The 21328-nt window shown below is 57.7% G+C and overlaps 2 protein-coding genes across 5 annotated transcripts; both read left to right on the forward strand.

Annotated features, from left to right (window-relative positions):
* Positions 1 to 1396: 1396 nt before the first annotated feature.
* Positions 1397 to 5020, forward strand: CRYBB1 (crystallin beta B1). Its single transcript, XM_034068281.1, has 6 exons — positions 1397 to 1473; positions 2051 to 2207; positions 2780 to 2898; positions 4212 to 4344; positions 4447 to 4589; positions 4733 to 5020. Exons 2-6 carry the CDS (start codon positions 2070 to 2072, stop codon positions 4911 to 4913), a joined length of 714 nt encoding a protein of 237 aa, XP_033924172.1. The 5' UTR covers positions 1397 to 1473; positions 2051 to 2069; the 3' UTR covers positions 4914 to 5020.
* Positions 5021 to 5382: 362 nt separating this feature from the next.
* On the forward strand, positions 5383 to 21247 carry TPST2 (tyrosylprotein sulfotransferase 2). 4 transcript variants are annotated; one of them, XM_034068609.1, is made up of 7 exons: positions 5383 to 5464; positions 13218 to 13285; positions 16458 to 17364; positions 18049 to 18247; positions 19151 to 19201; positions 19899 to 19947; positions 20789 to 21247. In XM_034068609.1, exons 3-6 carry the CDS (start codon positions 16529 to 16531, stop codon positions 19926 to 19928), a joined length of 1116 nt encoding a protein of 371 aa, XP_033924500.1. In that variant the 5' UTR covers positions 5383 to 5464; positions 13218 to 13285; positions 16458 to 16528; the 3' UTR covers positions 19929 to 19947; positions 20789 to 21247. The 4 variants fall into 4 exon arrangements, with proteins under 4 accessions (XP_033924500.1, XP_033924499.1, XP_033924501.1 ...); XM_034068608.1 differs by having other exon boundaries at positions 5397 to 5458; XM_034068610.1 differs by lacking the exon at positions 5383 to 5464 and adding an exon at positions 5681 to 5734.
* Positions 21248 to 21328: the final 81 nt, after the last annotated feature.

Below are 21328 nucleotides of genomic sequence, written 5' to 3' on the forward strand. Positions count from 1 at the left end.
CCAGGGTGGGACAGTGCAGGAGGGGACAGTGCAGGAAGGAAGCGATACAGGATGGGATGGTGCTTTCCAAAGCCTGGGGCAGGGATGCTTGGTGGGGAAGGCAGAGATTTTTGTGTCTGGGGGGCTGACAAGGACAGATCCCTGCTGTCAGCCCTTCCACAGCTCCATCACTGGGACAATCCCTGGGCTGCCCAGTCCTCAGAGGAACAGCCAAAGCAGCATGGGGCAGCCGTGGGAGCAGGGAAATAGGGGCAGCAGCACCCACTGAGGGCACAGCCCCCAAAAACCATGAGGAAAGAAGGGATCAGTGAAAGCTTTTGGTTTGGGATCCTGGACAATGGCTCAGGGGGTGCAGCAGGATCCTGGTGGTTGGCACTTAAGGGGAGTGAAAGATGATGGCAAAACTGAGGGCTTGGAGCCCTCTGGATACACAGAGATGGGTGTTTTACTGCTGCCAGTGCTGAAGCCAGCCCGAGTGCTGGTGCTGAGGGAGACTGCGGGTACTGGAACGGACTGGGAGGAAACAAGCGTGCAGGTATTTACCCAGTGAACAGGATCACAGCAGCAAACAGGGAGAGCAGCGGCTGAAGGCTCACTGGGAGCTGGGGGAAGGTCCCCCCAAGGAGTCCCCTGATGTGGGGTGCAGGAGATGTGCTCAGTGTGTCCCCAGCCAGACACCCCATGGCCCCACTGCCACTGAGACAGTACCAGGGCACTGACACCTGCATGGGGTTTGGTACCACACAATGCAGTGATGGCAGAACTGGGGATTGGAGAGAATGAAGTGGGCTAAAACCAGCCAGCATCCACGCCAGGGGACATCCTCCACAGAGAACACTGCTTTGAGGGATGGGGATGGTTTGGAAAGTGTCAGCTTCAGTTACACATCATTTGGGAAAAAACCAAAAACAACTCTTGAAGCATCTGAAAGCACTTCAGTTGTGTCCTGGCATCTTCAGGGCAGTGCATCAGCCATCTGCGGGTATGGGGTGATGTTCAGAGTGAGACATTGAGCATTTGGAGGGGAGAGGCAGGCACAGTGTGGCTGTCAGAGTGAGCACCACACAGGCACGGGGCTGATGCACCCTCCTGGCTGCAGCAGCACCGGAGCTGGGTGCCCATGTGGGTGCAGTGGGCAGGGAGGGTGGCGTGCCAGGCTGCTCCGGGGCTATATATGCCCTGTCCGGGCGGCCACACGTGAGGCACAAAGTGGCAGGGTCAGGTCTTCTGTTGTGCCACGGGCACAAAGGAAAGTGCTGGGTTCAGCGGCTGGGCACGGGGCCGGGGAGAGGCTTCCAGCTCGCCCAGCGCTTTGCAGGATGTGATGACTGGGCGGGCGCGCAGACACTGATGAGCTGGCAGTTCCTTTGTGCGCCCGCCCGGGGTCTGCCCTTGCCAGGCTATAAAGTGGGGGCCTGGCTGCGCCCCCAAACACAAGCCCGCTCACTCCAACAAGAACCAGCAGCTGCCCAGGTAAGAGGACACAGTCACCGGGCTGCAGCCGGACCCGAGGAGGGGAGAGGGAGAGGCAGGGGCTCAGCTGTGGCCATTGCAGTGGTCATCATGCCTGGGAGCATCTCGAGCTCAGCACCCCACTGCCCTTCCCTATCCCAGCACCACTGGTGACCCCTGCCTGCTACTGGGTGACTACTGAGGGGCTCAGCAACCCTGTCTGACCTTCCTACCCCCTGTGTCCCAGCCAGGGTCCCTGACACCCCCTGTTTAGGATGGTACCAGCGCCCAGCCTGGCCATTGAGGGCAGGGACCGGCTGGTCCTGGGCATCTCTGCAGTGGTGGGACCATGCTCAGGGCATGAGGAGCGTGTGGACACCCAGCACCTCCCAACATCCTCCTGGCAAAGCAGGGCCACTGCCTGGGCCTGCAGAACCCCCGCCCCCCAGCAGCTCCTGTCCTTGCCCCAGTTCCCACCCCATTGTTGAGCCCCCCATTCCAATGTGACTGATCCAAGGGCAGGGTGCTGGGTGCCCACATCTGTGCCTCCCCTCTAACCTGCTGCTGGCACCTCTGCCTGGTGCCCTCCCTGCCACAGACTTGAGCCCAACACCGCGATGTCTGAGACCACAAAACCCGCTGCTCCCGGCCAGGCTGCAGAGGAGGAGAAGGCGGCTCCTGCTCCAGCTCCATCCCTCGACCCTGCTCCCATCGCTAACAGCAAGGGCGAGGAGCCCTCCACAGAACCCTTCAGGGTAAGCCCTGCTGCTCCCCACGTGTGGGGCATGGCCAGGGGTGAGGGGTGGTGGCAGCACCTTTGGGGTGCTTGGGCAGAAGATGTCTGGTGTCCTAGCAGGAAGGATCATGCTCCGAGAGCAGGAGGGGAGCAGCCTGTGGGGCTGCTGTGGGAGGGATGCTCTGGGTAGCTCTTGACTGGGATGGCTCATTGGGGACCACAGGCTTTGGAAATGCTCCCCCCACGTCTAACATTAGGGGTGCATCTGGTCACCTCCCTCCATGCAGGGGCTCAGAGCTGCTCCAGGTGCTGGAGAAGGAGGCTGTGAGTGACAGGGCCAGCATCAAACCACTGGGTGATGCCAGGGCAGCGTGTCACCAAGGCATCGCAGCCGGGCTGGGGATGAGCAATGCGAGGGCACTGTTAACACTTTACAAGTGCCAGGCAGCAAAGGCCATGGCATGGATGCAGCTCCTGGAGAAGCAGCTCCTTCCCAGTGCGGCTGGGGCCAATGTGGGCAGGGTCCATGCAGGGATGTGCAGCACTGCCCTCCCCTGCCTGTCCCCATCCAACCCTTCCCCTCTGCCCCAGATCATCATCTTTGAGCAGGAGAACTTCCAGGGCAGGCAGATGGAGTTCACCACCGAGTGCATGAACCTGGCGGACCGCGGCTTCGACCGGGTGCGCAGCGTCATCGTCACCTCTGGACCGTGAGTGACCCTGGCCATGGGGATGCACTGGGGAGGTGGGGATGTCGTCCTGGGGAGCAGCTCCATGCACAGCATGATGTGCAGGGGCATTTCCTTTGGGTCTCCTTTGGGGAGTGCAGGATGGCATGAACAGGGGGAGGATGCCAGGGCCATTTGCAAAGCAAAGGGCACTAGAGGCAAAGGCAGAGGCCAAGGACAGGCATCCCTTAGATCTGCTGTCTCAAGCTGACCATGAGATGTGACTGCAGATTTTAGGGAAGCCAGGGTGAAATGATGTGGGTGCCTTGGACCAGGCTGGTGGCCAAGGCCAGGGAAGCACCGTGCTTTGGAAGTCAGTACAGCAGCAGCAGGGCAGCCAGTGCTGTGAGGATGCATGGGACACAGCCTGCCCTCACACACTGGGCAAGGTGACTTGTGACCACCTTGAATGACACCAAGTAGCACCAGGAACAAGTTCTTTATTTAGAAGCCAAACCATCCAACTCTTCTTGGAACAAAGAGGGGATGGAGCAGGCCCAAAGGAGCTTGGGTGTGATGGGCAGGCAGCTGCACTCAGTATGGAAAGGGTGAAACTTGGGGAACAGAGCACTTGTGTGTCACTGGGGTCCTCAGGGTGTCCTTGAGAATCAGTGGTGAGACTGTGCCCACAGATTTACTTAGGGAAAGAAAAGCAGAATCAACCAAGCTGAGCCTCAGAACTCAGTCTGTGGTTGTGCTGCCTGTGCCACCCCAACACAGCTCCTGCCATGAAAATACCTGTTGGTGCCTGCAGAACAGGTACAACCCCGTCCAAGGGGACACAGGGCTGTTCTGGCTTTTGGAGCCCTGTGTTAGTGACCTTCACAGCACAGCAGCACCTCGTGGCACTGCTAAAGAGGTGACATTGCAGCGGAACAAGCTCCTAGTGCCTGCATCCTAGGAACAGGATGAGTGCCAGAGCTGGCTGTGGCTCTGCAGCCAAGCATGCCCTGGCCTGGGCTCCCTCGGGCAACTGGGAAGCAAACTGATAATGCAAGGACCAGGCTGTGGTGAGCAGCGTGCAGGGCTCACAGCAGCTTCCTGGGATGAGCAAGGGTGGCACCATGGGCATGCTGATGGCTGCTGCAGGCCTGGTGTGTGCACCAGTGAGAGCCTGCCTGCTCGTGCTGCCAGCTCTGCATATGCTATAAAGGAGGGAGCAGGACAGTAGGACCAGTGCTGACACCCACAGTCTCTCTGGGCGCTGGGAGCCCCGCTCTGGCACCCCTCAGGATGAGCAGGAGCAGAGCTGCTGGTGCATCTGACCCATGGTCTTGTCCTCCCCATGTCCCCAGGTGGGTGGCCTACGAGCAGGCCAACATGCGCGGGGAGATGTTCATCCTGGAGAAGGGGGAATACCCTCGCTGGGACACCTGGTCCAGCAGCTACCGGAGCGACTGCTTCATGTCCATGCGCCCCATCAAAATGGTGAGTGGGGAGGGAGCAGAAGTACCCAGTGGGGTCTGGCCAGGACCTGCACTGCTCCGCACTGCACTGCAGGACCCAGCACCCACATCCTGTCTTCCACAGGAGGCAGAGGACCACAAAATCTCCCTGTATGAGTCTGCTGACTTCAAGGGCAACAAGATGGAGATCCAGGAGGATGACGTGCCCAGCCTCTGGGCGTATGGCTTCTGTGACCGTGTGGGCAGCGTGCAGGTCCCCAGTGGAACGTAAGTGTGCTCCTGCCAGCCTCCCCCCCACCATGCTCCTGGCTCTGATCCCAAGCACCAGGCTCCCAGACAGCCTTTGGTGGTGGAGCCATCACCGAGGTGGCAGCGGGGGCTCAGGACTGCTCCGTGTGCTCTCCCTGCAGCTGGGTCGGGTACCAGTACCCCGGCTACCGGGGCTACCAGTACCTGTTTGAGACCGGAGACTTCCGACACTGGAACGAGTGGTCGGCCTTCCAGCCGCAGATCCAGTCCATCCGCCGCATCCGGGACATGCAGTGGGACCAGAAGGGCACCTTTGTCACCCCCGATGTGCCCTCTGACTGAGCGGGCACCGGGCACCAACGGGTCCCGGGACGGGATCTTCCTTCCGTGCGCATGGCACATTCCCGGGATGTACCTGACCTTGTGAGGCAATTAAAAACCCCAGAAGACTCGAGCTGCCGGGGTCGGTGACACACGGGACACACGTGACGCACGGGACACACACACACACACACACACAGACACACACAGACACACACAGACACACACGCACGCACACACACACACACACACACTGCTCCCGCTGGGATGGGACGGTTTCCCGTGGGATCGGTTCCCAGGCAGGGAGCACACACGGGAAGGACGTGATGGGATCACGTGGGTGGTACCGGTGTCACGGCCCACGGGAGCCGGTTCCGGCTCAACGGCCTCCGCTGTCCGCGCGACCGCCTCGTTACCGGCCGCGGCCCCGCGGCCCCGCGCGCGCTCCCGGTCGCCGGCGGCGCGGCGCATGCGCGGGGGGCGGGCGGCGCGGGGATCCCGGCCCGCCGTGCGCGTGACGTTGTCGCGTTTCGCGCCGCTCGGGGCCGGCGGCGGCCCCGGTCCCGGTCCCGGTGAGTGGAGCTGAGCGGAGGGGGGGGGGGGGGGGGGGGGGGGGCACGGCTGGGGCTGCTGCGCCGCTGGCTCCGGCTCCTGTGCTCCGCCGCCGGCTCCGGGTCCTGTGCTCCGCCGCTGGCTCCGGGTCCTGTGCTCAGCCGCTGGCTCCGGGTCCTGTGGTCCGCCGCGCCGCCGGGCGCAGGTGACAGCAGCGGCCGGTAGCGGCGCTCGGTGCTCGGTAGCGGCGCTCGGCAGTGGGAGGTGCGGCGCAAGGAGCCCGGAGCTCGGTGGGTGCCATGGTGCGCGGCGCTGGGGGCGCGGTGCGGAGCGGTCTGTGCGGGGTGCTCGGTGCGGGGTTCGTGCCGCGCAGGGCGCTTGGTGATCAGTGCAGCACAGTGCAGGGTACGTCCTGTGCAGCACACGGGGTAGGGCAGGGTGCTCAGTGCGGGGCAGGATGCGTGCAGAGCAGTGCACAGCATGGGGAGTGTAGCTGGGCATGCACTGCATGCAGTGCAGGGTGCTGGGTGCTCCATGTACCAGCTTTCCCCCCTCACTCCTGCCTTCCGGCATGCTCCCCTCACCCTCAGTGTCCCCTGCACCCCTTTGGGAGCCCAGCCCCAGCACCCGTGTATTGCCTCACAAGACACTGGTGCAGGAGCAGGCTCAGGCACGTTGCCCATTGGGAGGCACCCACGGGCTGGGACTGTGTGTGTCCATCCAGGCCTCCTGGGCAAGCGAGCACTGGGTGAGCGGCTGCTCCTGTGGGTCTTGTTCAGCATCAGCCTCAACTTCCAGCCCGGTAGGTTTGGGCAGCAACTTCCACTGGGGTCTGTAACGTGTTTCCCTCAGCAGGCTCCTGTAGGGCTGTGTCAGTGCCTCAGCCCACCCAAAGCACCGATGCTGTCCCTGCTGTGCCCAGGTCCTGCGTGGTGGGGATGTGAGATCCATGCTGTGCCTGCAGCACGCTCCAAGGACTCATGGCCGGCATCACCATCCCTGCCACTGCCGGCAGCACAGGCTGGGCTGCAGCCTTCCATGGGAAGGACATGGTTTGCATCGCATGAGGCTTTGTTCCGTCCCTCACTGTGTTTGTTTGCATGTGTGGGCTCTGTCCAGAACGCACCTCACAGCTTGAAACCCCCTCATGCATCTTCCCCTTCGCACAGCTGGGCCGTGCTCATGCTCAGGAGCCGAGCGAGGGCGAGTGGAGGGATTGAAGTGATTTGTGCTAACAGCATTCCAAATTTGACGTTGCTTTTCTGGGAACACCGCAGCGCTCGTGTGGGGAGCCTGGTGAGAGCCAGCGCGGGTTCGGATGTGTCCTTGGTGTGGGTTTGTGATGGTGCCCGGCTGCAGCCTGTGCATGTGGCAGCCGGCAGGAGCAGATGGGCTGTGCTGCCTGCAGGGTGCTGTTGGTGCGGGGGGCACTGAGCCTCCTGTGCTCTGTGGGTCGGTTCTGTGCCTGTGTGGGTGTTTGGGCAGTGCTGTTCCATAGGGGAGCAGTGGCTGGCAGCTCTGGGACACGGAGCAGCACTGCTGGGCCCAGCCATGAAAGCCAGGTCCATCCCTCAACATCTGATGGTGTGTCAGCCGAGCTGGGGCAGCCACCACCGTGCTGCATCCAGCCTGGAGCCCTCGGCTCAGGGTGAGCAGCACTGTGTCCTGCAGTGGCGGCTGAGCCATGCAGGTCCTTCCCACCTCACCTGGAGCCGGTGCTGCAGCCACATTAGGGACACTGCTGCACGGGGATATGGGTGGAATTGCAGCCTCTGCACTGGAGCGATGTCCCAGGCTGGGTGCAGAGGCAGGAGCTGCCATGGGGCCTCTCCAGGATGCGGTTCACCAGGACGGTGCCACTGCCTCCTCTGCCTGGAGGTTTTGTGAATGGTATTGGCAATTTCTGTGCTATTTTAAGAAGATCCTTCCAAAAGCAGTTTGTGTTGCAGATGGGCTGAGCTGAGCCTCGGAGGGATGTGCGGGATGGCTGGAATGCTGTGAAATGCAGGCACTCTTGAGGGTGTTTTGGAGAGAGAAAACAACCACTTGGCCATTGGTCTTATTTGTGCCGCACAGAAGCATCTCCTGATGGATTTGTGAAGTGTTAGGAAGCCTCAGCAGAGCATGTTCCACTTTGGATTTCACAGCCCTCTGAGTGCAGGCAGCAAGTGTGAGGCTGTTTTGTCATCTGCCTGCTTTGTTTTGTACCGCTTTGAAGCCTTTAGTCAGTGCAGTTCTCTCAAACCCGTGTCTGCCTCCATGTCACAAGAAATCCTATCTAATGGTGAATGAAGCTTCTTTTTCCTCTCTTCCATCCCCGTCCTGCACTGGTCTCACTGTGCGGGTGCAGGCAGGAGCATGGCTGCAGCAGTGCCCATAGGTGCCATGCAGCATGCAGATCCCACCAGGAGCAGATCCTCGCAGGGTCTGCAGACAAGAACCAGCACTGGCAGCAGAGCTTGCTCAATGCACAGTGCTCGGAAGTGAAGCAAGTGGCTGGTTCCATCCTGCATTCCCTGCTGAGTGAGCGCAAACCCAGGCTGTGGTTGCCCAGGTGCTGCTCCAGGGAGGAATGACCGCTGGGTTTCTGGCTCTGGGGCTGCTGCAGTGGGGCAGAGGGAAGCAGCTGGGGTTCTCCAGTGCAAGGGCTGCATGCAGAGGCAGCCCTTGGAGGCCCAGCGCTTGCAGCTGGGCTCTGCAGACAGGAACTGAGCCGTGAAGCACTCGGATGTGCTGTGCGGGCTAATCTGTGTTACAGAGCAGCACATCTCGGAAGGACCCAGTTCCTGTTCTGCCATCAGCAGGGCTTGCGTGTCCTCACTCGGGCTGTGCCCACACGTGGGCTTTGCACCATATTGAGCCGGAAGCCACGTATCCACTGTTGAACTTGGTGCTGGGCAGCACTCTGTGCCCTCCCCAAAATGGCTTTGGGAAAACACCAAGTGCCTGCTCTTGTGGCAGGTGATGTGCTGAGCCGTGGTGGAGACCCTGAGGCTGGTCCGTGCTCAGGACCATGTACCCCCCACACCAGCAGCCGTGGGAGCAGGGATAGGGCTGAGCAGAGCAGGGATGCAGGCAATGGAGCTGCACGAGGGCATGAAGCAGTCCACATCACCCTCTCCTCAGGCTGTGCCTGCAGCTCTGGGGATGACTGGTGCTGCTGCATGGGGAAATAAAACACTTTGATTGTGTTTCTTAAGCAAATTTGAGGTTTTGGGGTTTCTCTTGCAGAAACAATATTTTATTTGCAAATCCCGGCTTTGTGCGTGCAAGAATGGAGCTTGTTGAGGCTCAGGGTTTGGCGTGTGGACTGGGACAATATTGCTTTTGAAGATACTTGGGGTTTTTCTAGCAGTTCCTCTTCTCTTTCGCCCTGTTGCTTGTTGGGCTCTGACCACCCACATTCACACGGGGAATCATTGTTTGGTTTAGAGAGGGAAGAGTTGTCTGTGCACTGAGCGTGGTGAAGGAACCCGGAGGCTGCAGGCGCCTGCATCCCCAGAGGCAGCGATGCAGAGTAATTAACAAGAGCTGAAGCTGTGAGTTGGAGCTGTGGCTTGATGAAAAGGCTGAGGTGACCCTAAAGCACTGAGCTCCTGACCCCTATGGGACAGTGGAGACAGCGCTGATCCACATCCATTACTGGGGTCACAGACACCCCTCCAGCTCTGGTACCCATCCCTTGTGGTACAGAGCAGTGTGGGGGATTCTCCCTTCCCTGCCTGTATCCCCTCACCCTGCTGCACCTCCCACCCCTGCTCCTTGATCAAGGGGGTACAAGGTGAGCCCCTTCCCTCCTGGCTTTACCAGAGCTTTGCAGCATGCGGTGGGTACAGTGGATGCCTCCATCACCATCTCCTGCCAGCAGCTTGCACTTCAGGCGTTTCATAATTAATAAGCCAGTTTGAGACAAAAGCAGTTGCCCTACAGAGAGGTTGGCATTGGAAATGCTGTGGTTTCCATTGCTGGACGATAAAATGCCATTGCTGTGCTTGGAATGAGAGGGGGGTGGAGAAGATGCTGTAAATTGGTGGGATTTTTATTGTTTCAGGAATACTGAGGCATTAAGCAGGATAATAAAATGTTTTTCTAATCATAACAGCCCCGAGGCGATAAACAAGCAGGAGATTTGTGCTGTGAAATGTCTGTTGATGTGATTTAGAGCCGTTAAAGTGGGCTGGCACGCTGTGTGTGCCCCTGGCCAGCTCTCCCAGGGTGCTGTGCTGGGGTGCTGTGATGGGAACGCACTGTGTGGCTCAGGGAATCCACCTCAGCCTTGCCTGAAAGCTGGTGTTTGAAGCTGCAGTCCTCAGGGCACCAGATTCTGCTGGTTGGTTTTTGTAGGTACTCAGCAGAAAGAATAAATTCCACACATCCCTCCATTGTGCTTTGGGAGAAAAATGGTCTTTAGTGAAAGACCCTCACCAGTGGCCTCTGGGCTGCAGGAATCACAGAATCCCAGCCTGGTTTGTGCTGGAGGTGACCTTGAAGCTCACCCAGCTCCAACCCCTGCCATGGGCAGGGACACCTTCCACTGGAGCAGCTGCTCCAAGCCCGTGTGTCCAGCCTGGCCTTGAGCACTGCCAGGGATGGGGCAGCCACAGCTTCTCTGGGCAGTGTGTTCCAGTGTCTCACCACCCTTGGAGGCACTGGGGTTTGTGGCCTGCAGTTTAGCTTTATGAAAGCTGAAGCATCTTTAGCTTTCATGAGCAGAAGCTGTTCTGCTCTCGATGTTGCTGTTCTCACCCCTTGGTGGGCTGAGAGCAGCTTCTTCCTTCCGAGTGCTGTTGGTGCCATCCAGCAGCCAATCTCACACATGCAGGAGTGAGCTCTTCTCACAGCCTCGGGCTGTCACTCACTTGCAGCAGGAGTTTGAACAGAGCTCCTGAGTGTTGCAGCATCACTTGGGACGGCAGCAAACTGTGGGGTGGGTCAGACCCTGCTTCTGCAGGACGACCCCGCTGGGATCCATCCTTATGCTGGGAATGAGCAAGGAGCTGTGGGTTGTGCACCAGGGCTGGTGTCACGCTGGGGTGAACCTCAGCCATGGGCACACAGCAGCAATCAGAGATCAGTGCTTGTGCCATGCTCGCTGCTTCCCAGGATGCTCATCCGTTTCCCAGTGAGTGCTTTAACATATGTTGATCTGCTTTTGCTTGCACTGCTCTGAAACTGAGATGGAGAAACACCCTGAGCATCCGTGTACCAGGAGCTATTCCCTTCCTGCTCCTCCGGCCCTGCCAGCTCTTCCCAGTTTTCCTCCCTGATGGCTCATTTGACCCCTCTCCAGTTTGCTCCTGCCTCCTCCGGACATGAGCAGCTCTGTTCTGCTTAGAGGCATTGGGGCTTCAGAAGGTGCATTAGAAGATGCCACCAGGAGAGGCCAAGAGGAGTGTGGCTGCTGCCCTTGGAGGTGACAGTGCTTGTGGGCACCCTCAGGCGAGCTGTGTTCATTGTGTGGATGGGCTGGAGACCATCAGTTGAGTCATTGGATTTTGCTGATTTGCAGATATGTGAGCTTATATCTGTTGGGTTGTTTCTTGCTGACCACAGCTTCTGCTGCTGTCCCACCACAGAGACATCTGCAGTTCCTCGTGCTTTTATGAAGCACCAATGTTTTGAGCTGAAGTTTTCCAGGCCACTCCTACGTCTTCTGGGGAAGTTGCAGTTAGCAGCAGTCATTTCTGGGAAGGGTTTCATGAAAAAGGCTTTTTATTTGATCTGGAGCTTTGTGTGGAAACCGGTTTTGTTGGTTGTTTGTGACACTTTGCTGCTCAAAAGTAACAGGCTCGAGATGTTGCTTCATCCCTGCAGATGATCCCTGGCTACACTGACATGGGGCTGCTCCCAGCACTGATTGCACAGCTGCAGGTGGAGAAGGAGGTGGAGGCTGCAGTGGGTTTGTGCTGGCTGCTGGTGGCCACGGAGCTACAGGTGATGGCGCAGTGCAGGTGATGGCACGCTGCCGCTGACTGCACACTGCAGGTGATGGCACACTGCAGTTGATGGCGCACTGCAGTTGATGGTGCACTGCACACTGCAGGTGATGGCACACTGCACACTGCAGTTGGTTGCACACTGCAGTTGATGGTGCACTGCACACTGCAGTTGGTTGCACACTGCAGTTGATGGCGCACTGCACACTGCAGTTGGTTGCACACTGCAGTTGATGGTGCACTGCACACTGCAGTTGATGACACACTGCACACTGCAGTTGATGGTGCACTGCACACTGCAGTTGGTTGCACACTGCAGTTGATGGTGCACTGCACACTGCAGTTGGTTGCACACTGCAGTTGATGGTGCACTGCACACTGCAGTTGGTTGCACACTGCAGTTGGTTGCACACTGCAGTTGATGGTGCACTGCACACTGCAGTTGGTTGCACACTGCAGTTGATGGTGCACTGCACACTGCAGTTGGTTGCACACTGCAGTTGGTTGCACACTGCAGTTGATGGCGCACTGCACCGCCAAGCAGGAAGTCTGCAACCGTGTGTTTGTGCCTGTGCACGGGTGAGAGCTGGGGCTGTTTCCGGAGCAGCGTGTCCGGGGTTGGGCTGTGAAACTGCCCCAGCTCCATGCACCACATCACTGTGCTGCTGGTGAAGCACATCCAGGGATGCCGCTGCTGCTCTGCAGACCTGCAGCATTGTCTGGGACTGGAGTCCCATGGCTGATGGAGGCCAGGATGGTGTCGAGCAGGAAGCCTTGCAGGGAAGGAGGGCGATGTGTGCACTGTGGATAAGCTCCGTGAAGTCTGTGCTGGGTGGAGTTTCCCTCTTGTTTCCAGTTAGTACTGAAGTGGTCTTGTGGTGTTCAATGGCAGCTGGGCAGGGGAGGAGGAGACTTGGGTGGCTGGAATAACAATTAGTGTCCGTGCTTGAAATGTCCTCAAAAACAACCTCCAAGGCCAGGACACCGTCTGCATCCAGGGGGAGCTGACTGTGGGAAGGGCCCAGCCGCAGCAGCCCCATGACAAGCCTGTGGTCCCATGCACACACTGGGAGCAGGGTGCCATCCCTCCTGCTTCATCCCAGCATGGCTGCAGTCCCTGTGGGTGCAGACACTGTATCCTTGTGGGAAAGCTGGCATCTGGTCCAGTGTTCCCTGCTGCAGGGATCTGCATGCTCCAAGGGTGGTGAGGCTGGAGAGAGCTCTGCTCCCTGGGTTGGAGCCAGGGAGGTCCTGGCAGCTCTGAGTGCTGAGGTTGGCATCCCTGTGACCCGCTGTTCCTGGAGAGTCCTCTGGGCCCCATCTCCTCTTGCTGTCACTGCTCTGGACTCTGTTCATAGCCTGACTTTTGCCCAGTTCCAGCACTTGTACTGAAGCTGCAGCAGGCGAGTCTGGAGCTGCTTCCTCTGGGACCGGCTCTTGCACCAGTCACTTGTATATGATGGAAACGCGCCATGTCCGGACTGTTGTCTCCTGGGGTTTGAACATCCCAGATGCTCCTGCTGTCCTGAGGCTGCTCCCTTTCAGGAGGCTTCACTTCCTAAAGGAACAGCCGCTTTCCCACTTCCCTCCATGTCATCTTTTGCCTTAACCCTGTGAATGCTGCTGTGGTGAAGTAGAGCCAGTGCCAAACTGAAGGCATGCCCATGCCGTGTCTGGGTCCCAGCACTGACCATGAGCTGGGGTCACTGGGATCATCCTTCTGCTGTGCTCAGAGCGGGGTTGTGGGCAGAAGGGGAAGGTGCTGAGCAGAACATCCCCCACCAGCACACACAGATGTGTCTGATAAATCATCATTGTGCCTTTTCTTCCCCATTAGGTATTTTCATGGCCACCGGTGTTTCAGCATGAAGCTTGGCTAGAGCAAAATGGACTTACTGGGGAGAGGTAAGCGTGTTTGGAGGGTCCATCCCAGAGCAGTTGGTTCCCTTGTGGTGCTGGTTGTGGATGCGGGAATATTTCATACATCTGCTACCCCACCACTGCTTCCCTGTTAATATTGCATCGCCTTTGCAAGCTGACAAGAAAGGGTTGAAGCCTTGTTTGTACTCATGTCCCATCCGCATGTGAAATGAGGAAGACTTTGTGCCTGTCAGACCTCTTGTGCACTCGTTTGTCACTGCTCTGCCTCCACTTCCCCACTGGCTCCATCTTCCCCATGCTCCCTGCTCCCATACCGGCCTTTCCCTGCTGCACTCAGGGCCTCGGCTGGCTGCTGTGCTGTGATGTCTGCTCCCCATCACCAGCTGCACTGGTTTTCCTGATGGAGCCCTGAGAGCTCCCTAATTCCTGCAGGAGTGGAGGGCTCTCAGATGCAGCTTGGGCTTCTGAAGGACCACAATGTTATCTGATCAGACAGCTGTGCCACCTCTTTGTGCTGTGCTGTTTTCCACCAGAATATCTGCTGTGAAGGCAACTGGTCATCCCTCTCCTCACAGACTAATGACACTCATAAATTCTGGGGAATTCTTGGTGGGGAATTGCACAGAAGGGTTGGGAATAATTGGGATTGTTTCTCCTCAGACCGTGCCAAGCACTCCCATAGGCACACACTCATGAATGCTTGTTCAGCCTGTTCAGGTAGACCTGAGTGAACCCACTGAAGAGGTTTGCTTTGCTTCAGCCATCCCAGTGCCCGTGGCTGCTGTGCTGGAGGCAGAGCAGGAGCAGTGTGTGCAGCAGGAGCAGTGTGTGCAGCAGGAGCAGTGTGTGCAGCAGGAGCAGTGTGTGCAGCAGGAGCAGTGTGTGCTGCAGGATCAGTGTGTGCTGCAGGATCAGTGTGTGCAGCAGGATCAGTGTGTGCAGCAGGATCAGTGTGTGCTGCAGGAGCAGTGTGTGCTGCAGGATCAGTGTGTGCAGCAGGATCAGTGTGTGCAGCAGGAGCTGTGTGCTGCAGCAATGGGGAGAGGCTGGAGCACGGCAGGAAGGTGAAGCTCTGCTCCCCACTGTCAGCAGCATCTTCTCTGCCTTCCTGCTGTCCCACAGCAGAGCCAGAGCCTCCCGTCCATGCTGTTGGCTTGGCTGGTCCATGGGGGCAGCTGTGGCTCCCCAGTGGGCAGGATGATCCCCAGGGACACACCGCTTTGTGCTGGTCGGCTCCCATCCAGCCTCCTGTCTCACACAGCAAGATGAGTGGGTCCCTTTGTTCCCTCCTGTGGCTGCTGGGAGCATCTTGGTGGGAAAGGCTCCCTGGAAGTGTGCAGAGAACAGAGCACTTCTGTGCTCCCAGCCTCCCTTTTGAACTGCAGAGCTTCCCTGCAAGGCTGCCTGGCTTGGGCTGCTTGACTGTATGTGTTCCAGTTGGCCTTAAATCCTGACTGCCCCAGCTACATGGACTGGAATGGGTCTTGGGCACTGGAATGGATCTCGCAGCATTTGCAGTTGTTTTTAGGGTGAAGGCTTCAGTAAACTTCCATGACTGAAGCAGATGAAGACGGTGGGGAGGAGCAGAGCAGTGCTTGTCTTTTTAATGGGTCTGACTCTGTGCTTGGTGCTGCCAAAATGCCAGAGCAGTTTGTTTTTTCCTCTGATTTACATCTAAACAAATCCCAGAATCCCAGCCTGGTTTGGGCTGGAAGGGACCTTAAAGCTCCTCCAGCTCCAACCCCTGCCATGAGCAGGGACCCCTTCCACTGGAGCAGCTGCTCCAAGCCCCTGTGTCCAACCCGAGCAGCATGGACCAGATAGATCAGCCCTTGACATTTTAACTGTTTTGCTGCATATGGGCATGTGCTTGAGACTGTTTAACCTTGGTATGTCACCCAAGCAGTTGGCATCCTGTTTAATAGGATGTTCACAGTGCTGCCAAAGAGCCACAGAAATCACTTTGATGATGCTGTTCCTTTGCTGCTGGGAAGGGAAAACATGTACCTGGGTGGGCAGAGGCCCATTACCTGAGTCATGGTGCTGGATGGTATGAGCAGAAGTGGGTAACAGCGCAGGTGATGGTGGGGAGCTGGCGCTTTCCCACTCTGGGTAGATGGAGCAGGATGTCAGGGCTGGAAGGGGATGGAGAGTCCTGGGGCACCTGCATGGTTCTGGGCTGCCTGTGCTGGCAGGTAGGGCTGGGGCAGGGAGGCTGCTGGCTCTCCTGCCTGCTCTCTGCCCCTCAGGGCCGTCACCCCATCCGCTGCTAAATGTGCTCATGGAGGGAGTTGAGAGGAGGCGAAGCCGCTCTTGAAGCCGTTTTTGGCCTGTCAGCAGAAGAAAGGGCACGGACGTCCCGTTCCCGGCTCCGCTCAGCGCCCGCCCGGCCACAGAATCACAAAGAGCTTGAAATCCATGGAGAGCCCAGGGCAGGATTGCACAACCTGCGGCCCAGACGGAGCAGGGGGTGGGCAGGGAGCGGTGCCAGCACTCGCAGGGAACGGGGCAGGCAGCGGCTCCAGGAGCTCAGCCCAGCCAGGCACAGAACAAAGGCTCTCGGTGCCAGATGAGGTCTTGCAGGGCTCTATGCGAGGTCAGTCTCCGGGGAAGGGCACTCAGCTCTGTGCTGTGCTCATGTGATTTAGTTTCTCGCAGCATTTTGTCCTCATGGGTGACTGCTTCTCCTGACTCAGACACTTGAAGCTTGCGAGAGGTGCTCTTGGTTTTCTCTTATTTCGGCTTTCCCAATCCCCTGTTGCCAGCACATTGACACTGAGGAGAGCACAGGGAGGAGGGAGGTGCTGAGAGAAGTGAGAAGACGATGCTGAGCTCGGCTTGGGAAGGCAGGAGAGCTGCAGGGAGGGTTGGGGCTTCATCTAGGATGGAACAGGCTCTCTGTAAAGAGTTTTCTTGTGAGGACTGGCTGGCTGCATGGCCCCTCCATGGCTTTGCTGCTGCAGCAAACCCATGTTTCTGGGTGCACAAACTGTACAGAAATAATCTCTTCGGGTGTGCTCCAAACAGACTTTAATTACTCCTTCAGAAGGCACCTAGCCTGGAAGGTGTTGATAAGTGGAAGAGGTGATGAAAGCCTGGGATGGTGTCAGCATCCTGGAGGAGCTGGGCTGGATGCTGAGGTGCCATAGGGGCTGGCTGGGATCCTGCTCCTCTCACCACACTGTTTCTCTTGCAGCTGCCTGCTGGGATGAACACTTGCTAGCTGAGAGCTGAAGCGTGGTCACCAGCCTGTGCGAGCAGAAGAGGATGCGGGTCACCATGAGGAGGGTGCTGCTGGTGGTGGGCTCGGTGGTCGCCCTGATGGTGACTCTGCACCTCGGCCAGCAGGTCCTGGAGTGCCAACAGGTCCTGAGCGAGCGGAGGCACAGGCTGATGAGACCGGAGAGCGAGGAGCTGGTCATGATGGACTCCAACCACGTCGAGTACCGGTACAGCAAGGAGATGCCGCTGATATTCATCGGTGGGGTCCCGCGCAGCGGCACGACGCTGATGAGGGCCATGCTGGACGCACACCCCGAGGTGCGCTGCGGCGAGGAGACCCGCATCATCCCACGTGTGCTGGCCATGCGGCAGGCATGGTCCAAGTCGGGGCGGGAGAAGATGCGGCTGGACGAGGCGGGGGTGACGGACCAGGTCCTGGATGCTGCCATGCAGGCCTTCATCCTGGAGGTGATCGCCAAGCACGGCGAGCCGGCGCGGTACCTGTGCAACAAGGATCCCTTCACGCTGAAGTCCTCTGTGTACCTGTCCAGGCTGTTCCCCAATTCCAAGTTCCTCCTGATGGTTCGAGACGGCCGCGCTTCCGTCCACTCCATGATCACACGGAAGGTGACCATCGCGGGCTTCGACCTCAACAGCTACCGGGACTGCCTGACCAAGTGGAACAAAGCCATTGAGGTGATGTACTCGCAGTGCCTGGAGATCGGGCGCTCCCGCTGCCTGCCTGTCTACTATGAGCAGCTGGTGCTGCACCCCGAGCAGTCCATGCACACCATCATGAAGTTCCTGGACATCTCCTGGAGCGACACGGTGCTGCACCACGAGGAGCTCATCGGGAAGCCCGGCGGGGTGTCACTGTCCAAGTGGGTGTCTTGGCTCCTCCCTCAGCTTTTCAAGCAGCATTTTCTTACACAGTGCAGGTTAAGGCTAAAACTGAGGGCAAAGGGGCTTTGCTTGTGTTTGGGCATGGTTTCCAGGGCCAGAAGTGGCAGCACATCCAGTTTTACTGCACAAGGTTTTGTGTTCCTGAGGAAAGGGGTTTAGTGCTAACAATCTGTTGTACCAACCAGAGCAGCTTTCAGGAGCAGGTGACCATTTTATTAATCCATCTTGGCAGCACAGAGTTTTTGGTCTCTAATTTGACAGGAATTGCTCACTCTGAAACACGAGCTCTTTAATGCCTCTTTTCTCCACCCTTCCATAAATACCTTCTTAGTGCAATTAGTTTTGCTGCTTATGAAGAGCTTTCAGGGCTGAGCAGCAGAGCTTGCCAGCTTTGGTGCTTGTGTTGTAGGGTAAAAGCAATACGTGCTCTGCAGAGGCACACCCCAGCACTCCCTCCTTGCTGGCTGGCTCAGGGTGCTTGTCTTCTGCTGCTTCCTACCCTGTTTCACACCGCAAGCCCAGTGTGGGATGATTTCCCCCATACAGGGGACCCAGCCTGTGGGGCACTGGTGAATGTAGCCAAGGGCTGTTGGGTGTGATCCCAGCCTGTGTGTGAAATCCAGCCTTAGCATCTTGTTTTATCCCTTTATTGTTTCCCCCAGGATAGAGAGATCAACAGACCAGGTCATCAAGCCGGTGAACATGGAGGCCTTATCCAAGTGGATCGGGCACATCCCGGGGGATGTGCTGCAGGACATGGCCCACATCGCACCCATGCTGGCCAGGCTCGGCTATGACCCCTACGCCAACCCCCCCAACTACGGCCACCCCGACCCCTTGGTTGTCAACAACACGCACAGAGTGAGTGTCGTGGGGCTGTGCACCCTGGGGCCCTCTGGAGCCTGTCTGGACTGTCCTGAGCTGTCAGGAAGGAGCAGGAAGAAGCAGCTCCTTCCTGCGGGAGCACAGGTGCACAGTTTAATGGGATGATGTTGAAACAGTTGGAGTCTGGCACGGCTCCGGCTGCTGGTGCTCCCTGTGCTTTGGTGCTGTGGCTGATGCTGACCTCTGTCCCTCCCTGCTCCAGCCCAGGCCAGGTTGTTGCTGGCTGCAGGATGTTATCTGGGGCTGCAGCTGCAGGCGCTGCACCCGCTCCAGCACAGGGGCAGCCAGGGCTGTGCTGTGGCCCACAGCTCACCAGACACTCCCTGCTCCATGAGGAGGGTGAGTGGAGGCTTGTGAAGCATCTGGCCCAAAGCAGCCGTTTTTGTGAGGATTGACCCATGGTCCTGGAGCAGAGCTGGGAGGAAGAAGCTGCAGAGCCACAGACAGCATGAATGGGGCAGAGGGAGCTTCTAGTGCTTTGGGGTGGACCAGGTTCATCCCCGAGGCTTTGCAGCCCAATGGCAGTGCTTGTAATTCGGGTGAGCTCTGTGGGTCACTGACATGGACCTTTTAGTACTTCTTGGGGTGAATTTGGAGAACTGGCGCAATGGTAAAGACCAAAATACTCTCCCCCTCCAGGCTAAGGGAGGAACCAGAGAATTGCTTGTGTCAGTTCCCTGCCCCAGCAGGATGCTGCTCCCCGTTTTTGCTCAGTCAGGGCAGGGGAAACCTGCTTTTGCCCCTGTGCAGGACACCCATCAGGGTATTTCAGTGGGTTCAGGTACACTGGGACATGGGACACAGTTCATGAGGTGCACTTGCTGATGCTGGTAGAACCACTACCCCAGGAGGGTCATTCCAATGTTCTCTTTTCCATAGGTTTTAAAGGGGGATTATAAAACGCCAGCCAATCTGAAAGGTCATCCACAGGTAAGAGCATCTCCTGTCCCTTGGAGGTTTCGTTAATCCTGGGGGTCCTGGTCCATTGCTCCCTCTTATGGGCATTTGCGGGCTCGCAGCAGCCACGGGCACTGTCCCTGCTCTTCCCTCAATCCAAGGGGATGATGGGGCTGCCCTTGCTGCTCTCACCCTCCGTGCTTTGGCCGTTGATGTCCTGCGTGTCCTGTGCTCCTCAGACCCTGCTCATTCATCTCTGCCACCTCCTCCTGGGCTGCTCATGTGTGGTTTGATGCTGTGGGGTTCGGTGTTCACCCGTCGGGATCTCGTGCTCCTCATTCTCTTTAAGACACTTTTCTCCCTTGCTCTTTGTTCCATAACTCTTACTGTTGCTGTGGGTTGTGCCTGCCATGGGGAAGGGTGGCTTCTTTCATTCACAGGTTATAGGTAGGTCTCCTTGTACTGGGGTGATGGTGTTCAGGTGTCAGATACACACTGTGGGGCTCCCTAACTAGAGAGCAGTGCTTGAAGACAGTCAGTAACCACTGTGTAGTGCAGAGCAGTCCAGCAGTGGGGACAGCAGTGGAGGCAGAGGCTGCTGCTTCCCTGCCCTCATGCTGCTTTCTGGGCCCTAAACATTCCCTTGTCTTCCTGCTGGGAATGCAGCGGGGATGGGTTGAGGTGCAGCCGGTGGCTAAAAGCTGATCCTTGTGCTTCTGGGCTGTTGCAGGTGACTCAGAACACATCATCCTCTCACTAAGGACATTAATGATTTCCAGGTAAGACCTTGTGCTTCAGTTTGGGATGGGGTGAACTCCTGCTGTTCTGCTTGTGCAATTCCTGTGCTATGGATTAGCCAGGCTGCTCCAGGCACACTGGTTCCACCCGCTATCTCCATGCTGGCTTTAGCTCAGAACAATGCTGCTATGGGAGGTTCTTTGTCAGAAAGCCTTTTCCCGAGTGCTGGGAATGGGATTACTTCAGCAAAGGCACAATCAGCTGCTTGGGAGAGTCATTCCTGGGTGTCCCTGCGGGAGCCTTGACATGGGATGTGGAAAGGCAGAGCTGAGCCGCTCCCCGGCTGCCTTCTGGGACGTGCCGTGAGCCTGTGGAAGGGGAGCTAAAAGCAGCCACATGTGCTGTCGGCTTGGAAACCAAAGCTGCCAGCCCAGGGTTGTGCTGCAGACGCAGCCATTGATGGGTTGGATGATTTTCCATCTCCCTTGCAGCAAACCCCTGCACTGAAACATGAGATCTCTGTTCTCTTTGTGGCAGTGCTCAAGGGCAGGTTGGACACGGGGGCTTGGAGCTGCTCCAGTGGAAGGGGTCCCTGCCCGTGGCAGGGGTTGGGGCTGGAGGAGCTTTAAGGTCCCTTCCAACCCAAACCATTCCATGGTTCTTATTAAGAATGATCCCTTAAAAACTAGTTTCTATGTAAAAGCAATGTATTGTGCTAAAAACCAAGATCAGAAGCGTTGAGTGAGAGTAGGAGCTGGATACCCATCTTCCAGGTGTTGGGACATTGTTTCTTGTCATTTTCTGTATGATGGCTGCTTTAAACCCCTTCATTGGCACCCATGGGTGGATCCTGCTCCTGAGGCTGTTGTTTCTCTCTTCCAGAATGCTGCAACTGGCCTTTTGTTGCCCAACAAAGAAGAGTTTGCGATGGCACCAGTGGAAATCGGATATCCAAGCATATTGCTTGCTATACTATTGCCAAAATGACTGCTCTATGGGAACGTGTTTGCATTTATTTGCAAAGCCCGAGCGTTCTGCACGTCAGGCCCCGGGATCCCCGGGATGCGCAGGGATGTGCATCGGGAAGGGTCTGTTTGCCGTGCCCGGAGGACTCGTGTAGTCACGCTTGGGTGTCTGTACTGTGTTCTCTGCTCCTGGGTCCCTGATGCCACCAGAGCCCCCCATGGAGCCTTTGGGTGCCCTCATGGAGCCTTTGTCGTGCGAGTGCCCCCCCAGCCCTTCACTGTCCCTTACAGAGGCTATTGCAGAGTTAATATATGAGCCCATCCCCGCCTCCTTGCCCCGTTGTCCACCATTAAAGTGTTGTTTAATAACGGTGTTGTAATCCCGTTGGTTCCCGAGCTCTGCGCTCCCGCTCGGCATCACACACACCTCCCATCCACTGGGGGGCGCCCTCCAAAC

This window comes from Melopsittacus undulatus, chromosome 12 (genome assembly GCF_012275295.1).
Source record: "Melopsittacus undulatus isolate bMelUnd1 chromosome 12, bMelUnd1.mat.Z, whole genome shotgun sequence".
Lineage (NCBI taxonomy): Eukaryota > Metazoa > Chordata > Aves > Psittaciformes > Psittaculidae > Melopsittacus > Melopsittacus undulatus.

Coding starts and splice junctions, on each gene's coding strand:
- TPST2 (XM_034068609.1), top strand. CDS start 16,529: ATGCGGGTCACCATGAGGAGGGTGCTGCTGGTGGTGGGCTCGGTGGTC. Junction 17,365..18,048: donor GGCGGGGTGTCACTGTCCAA/GTGGGTGTCTTG, acceptor TGTTTCCCCCAG/GATAGAGAGATCAACAGACC. Junction 18,248..19,150: donor TTGTCAACAACACGCACAGA/GTGAGTGTCGTG, acceptor TCTTTTCCATAG/GTTTTAAAGGGGGATTATAA.
- CRYBB1 (XM_034068281.1), top strand. CDS start 2,070: ATGTCTGAGACCACAAAACCCGCTGCTCCCGGCCAGGCTGCAGAGGAG. Junction 2,208..2,779: donor CCTCCACAGAACCCTTCAGG/GTAAGCCCTGCT, acceptor CCTCTGCCCCAG/ATCATCATCTTTGAGCAGGA. Junction 4,345..4,446: donor CCATGCGCCCCATCAAAATG/GTGAGTGGGGAG, acceptor TGTCTTCCACAG/GAGGCAGAGGACCACAAAAT.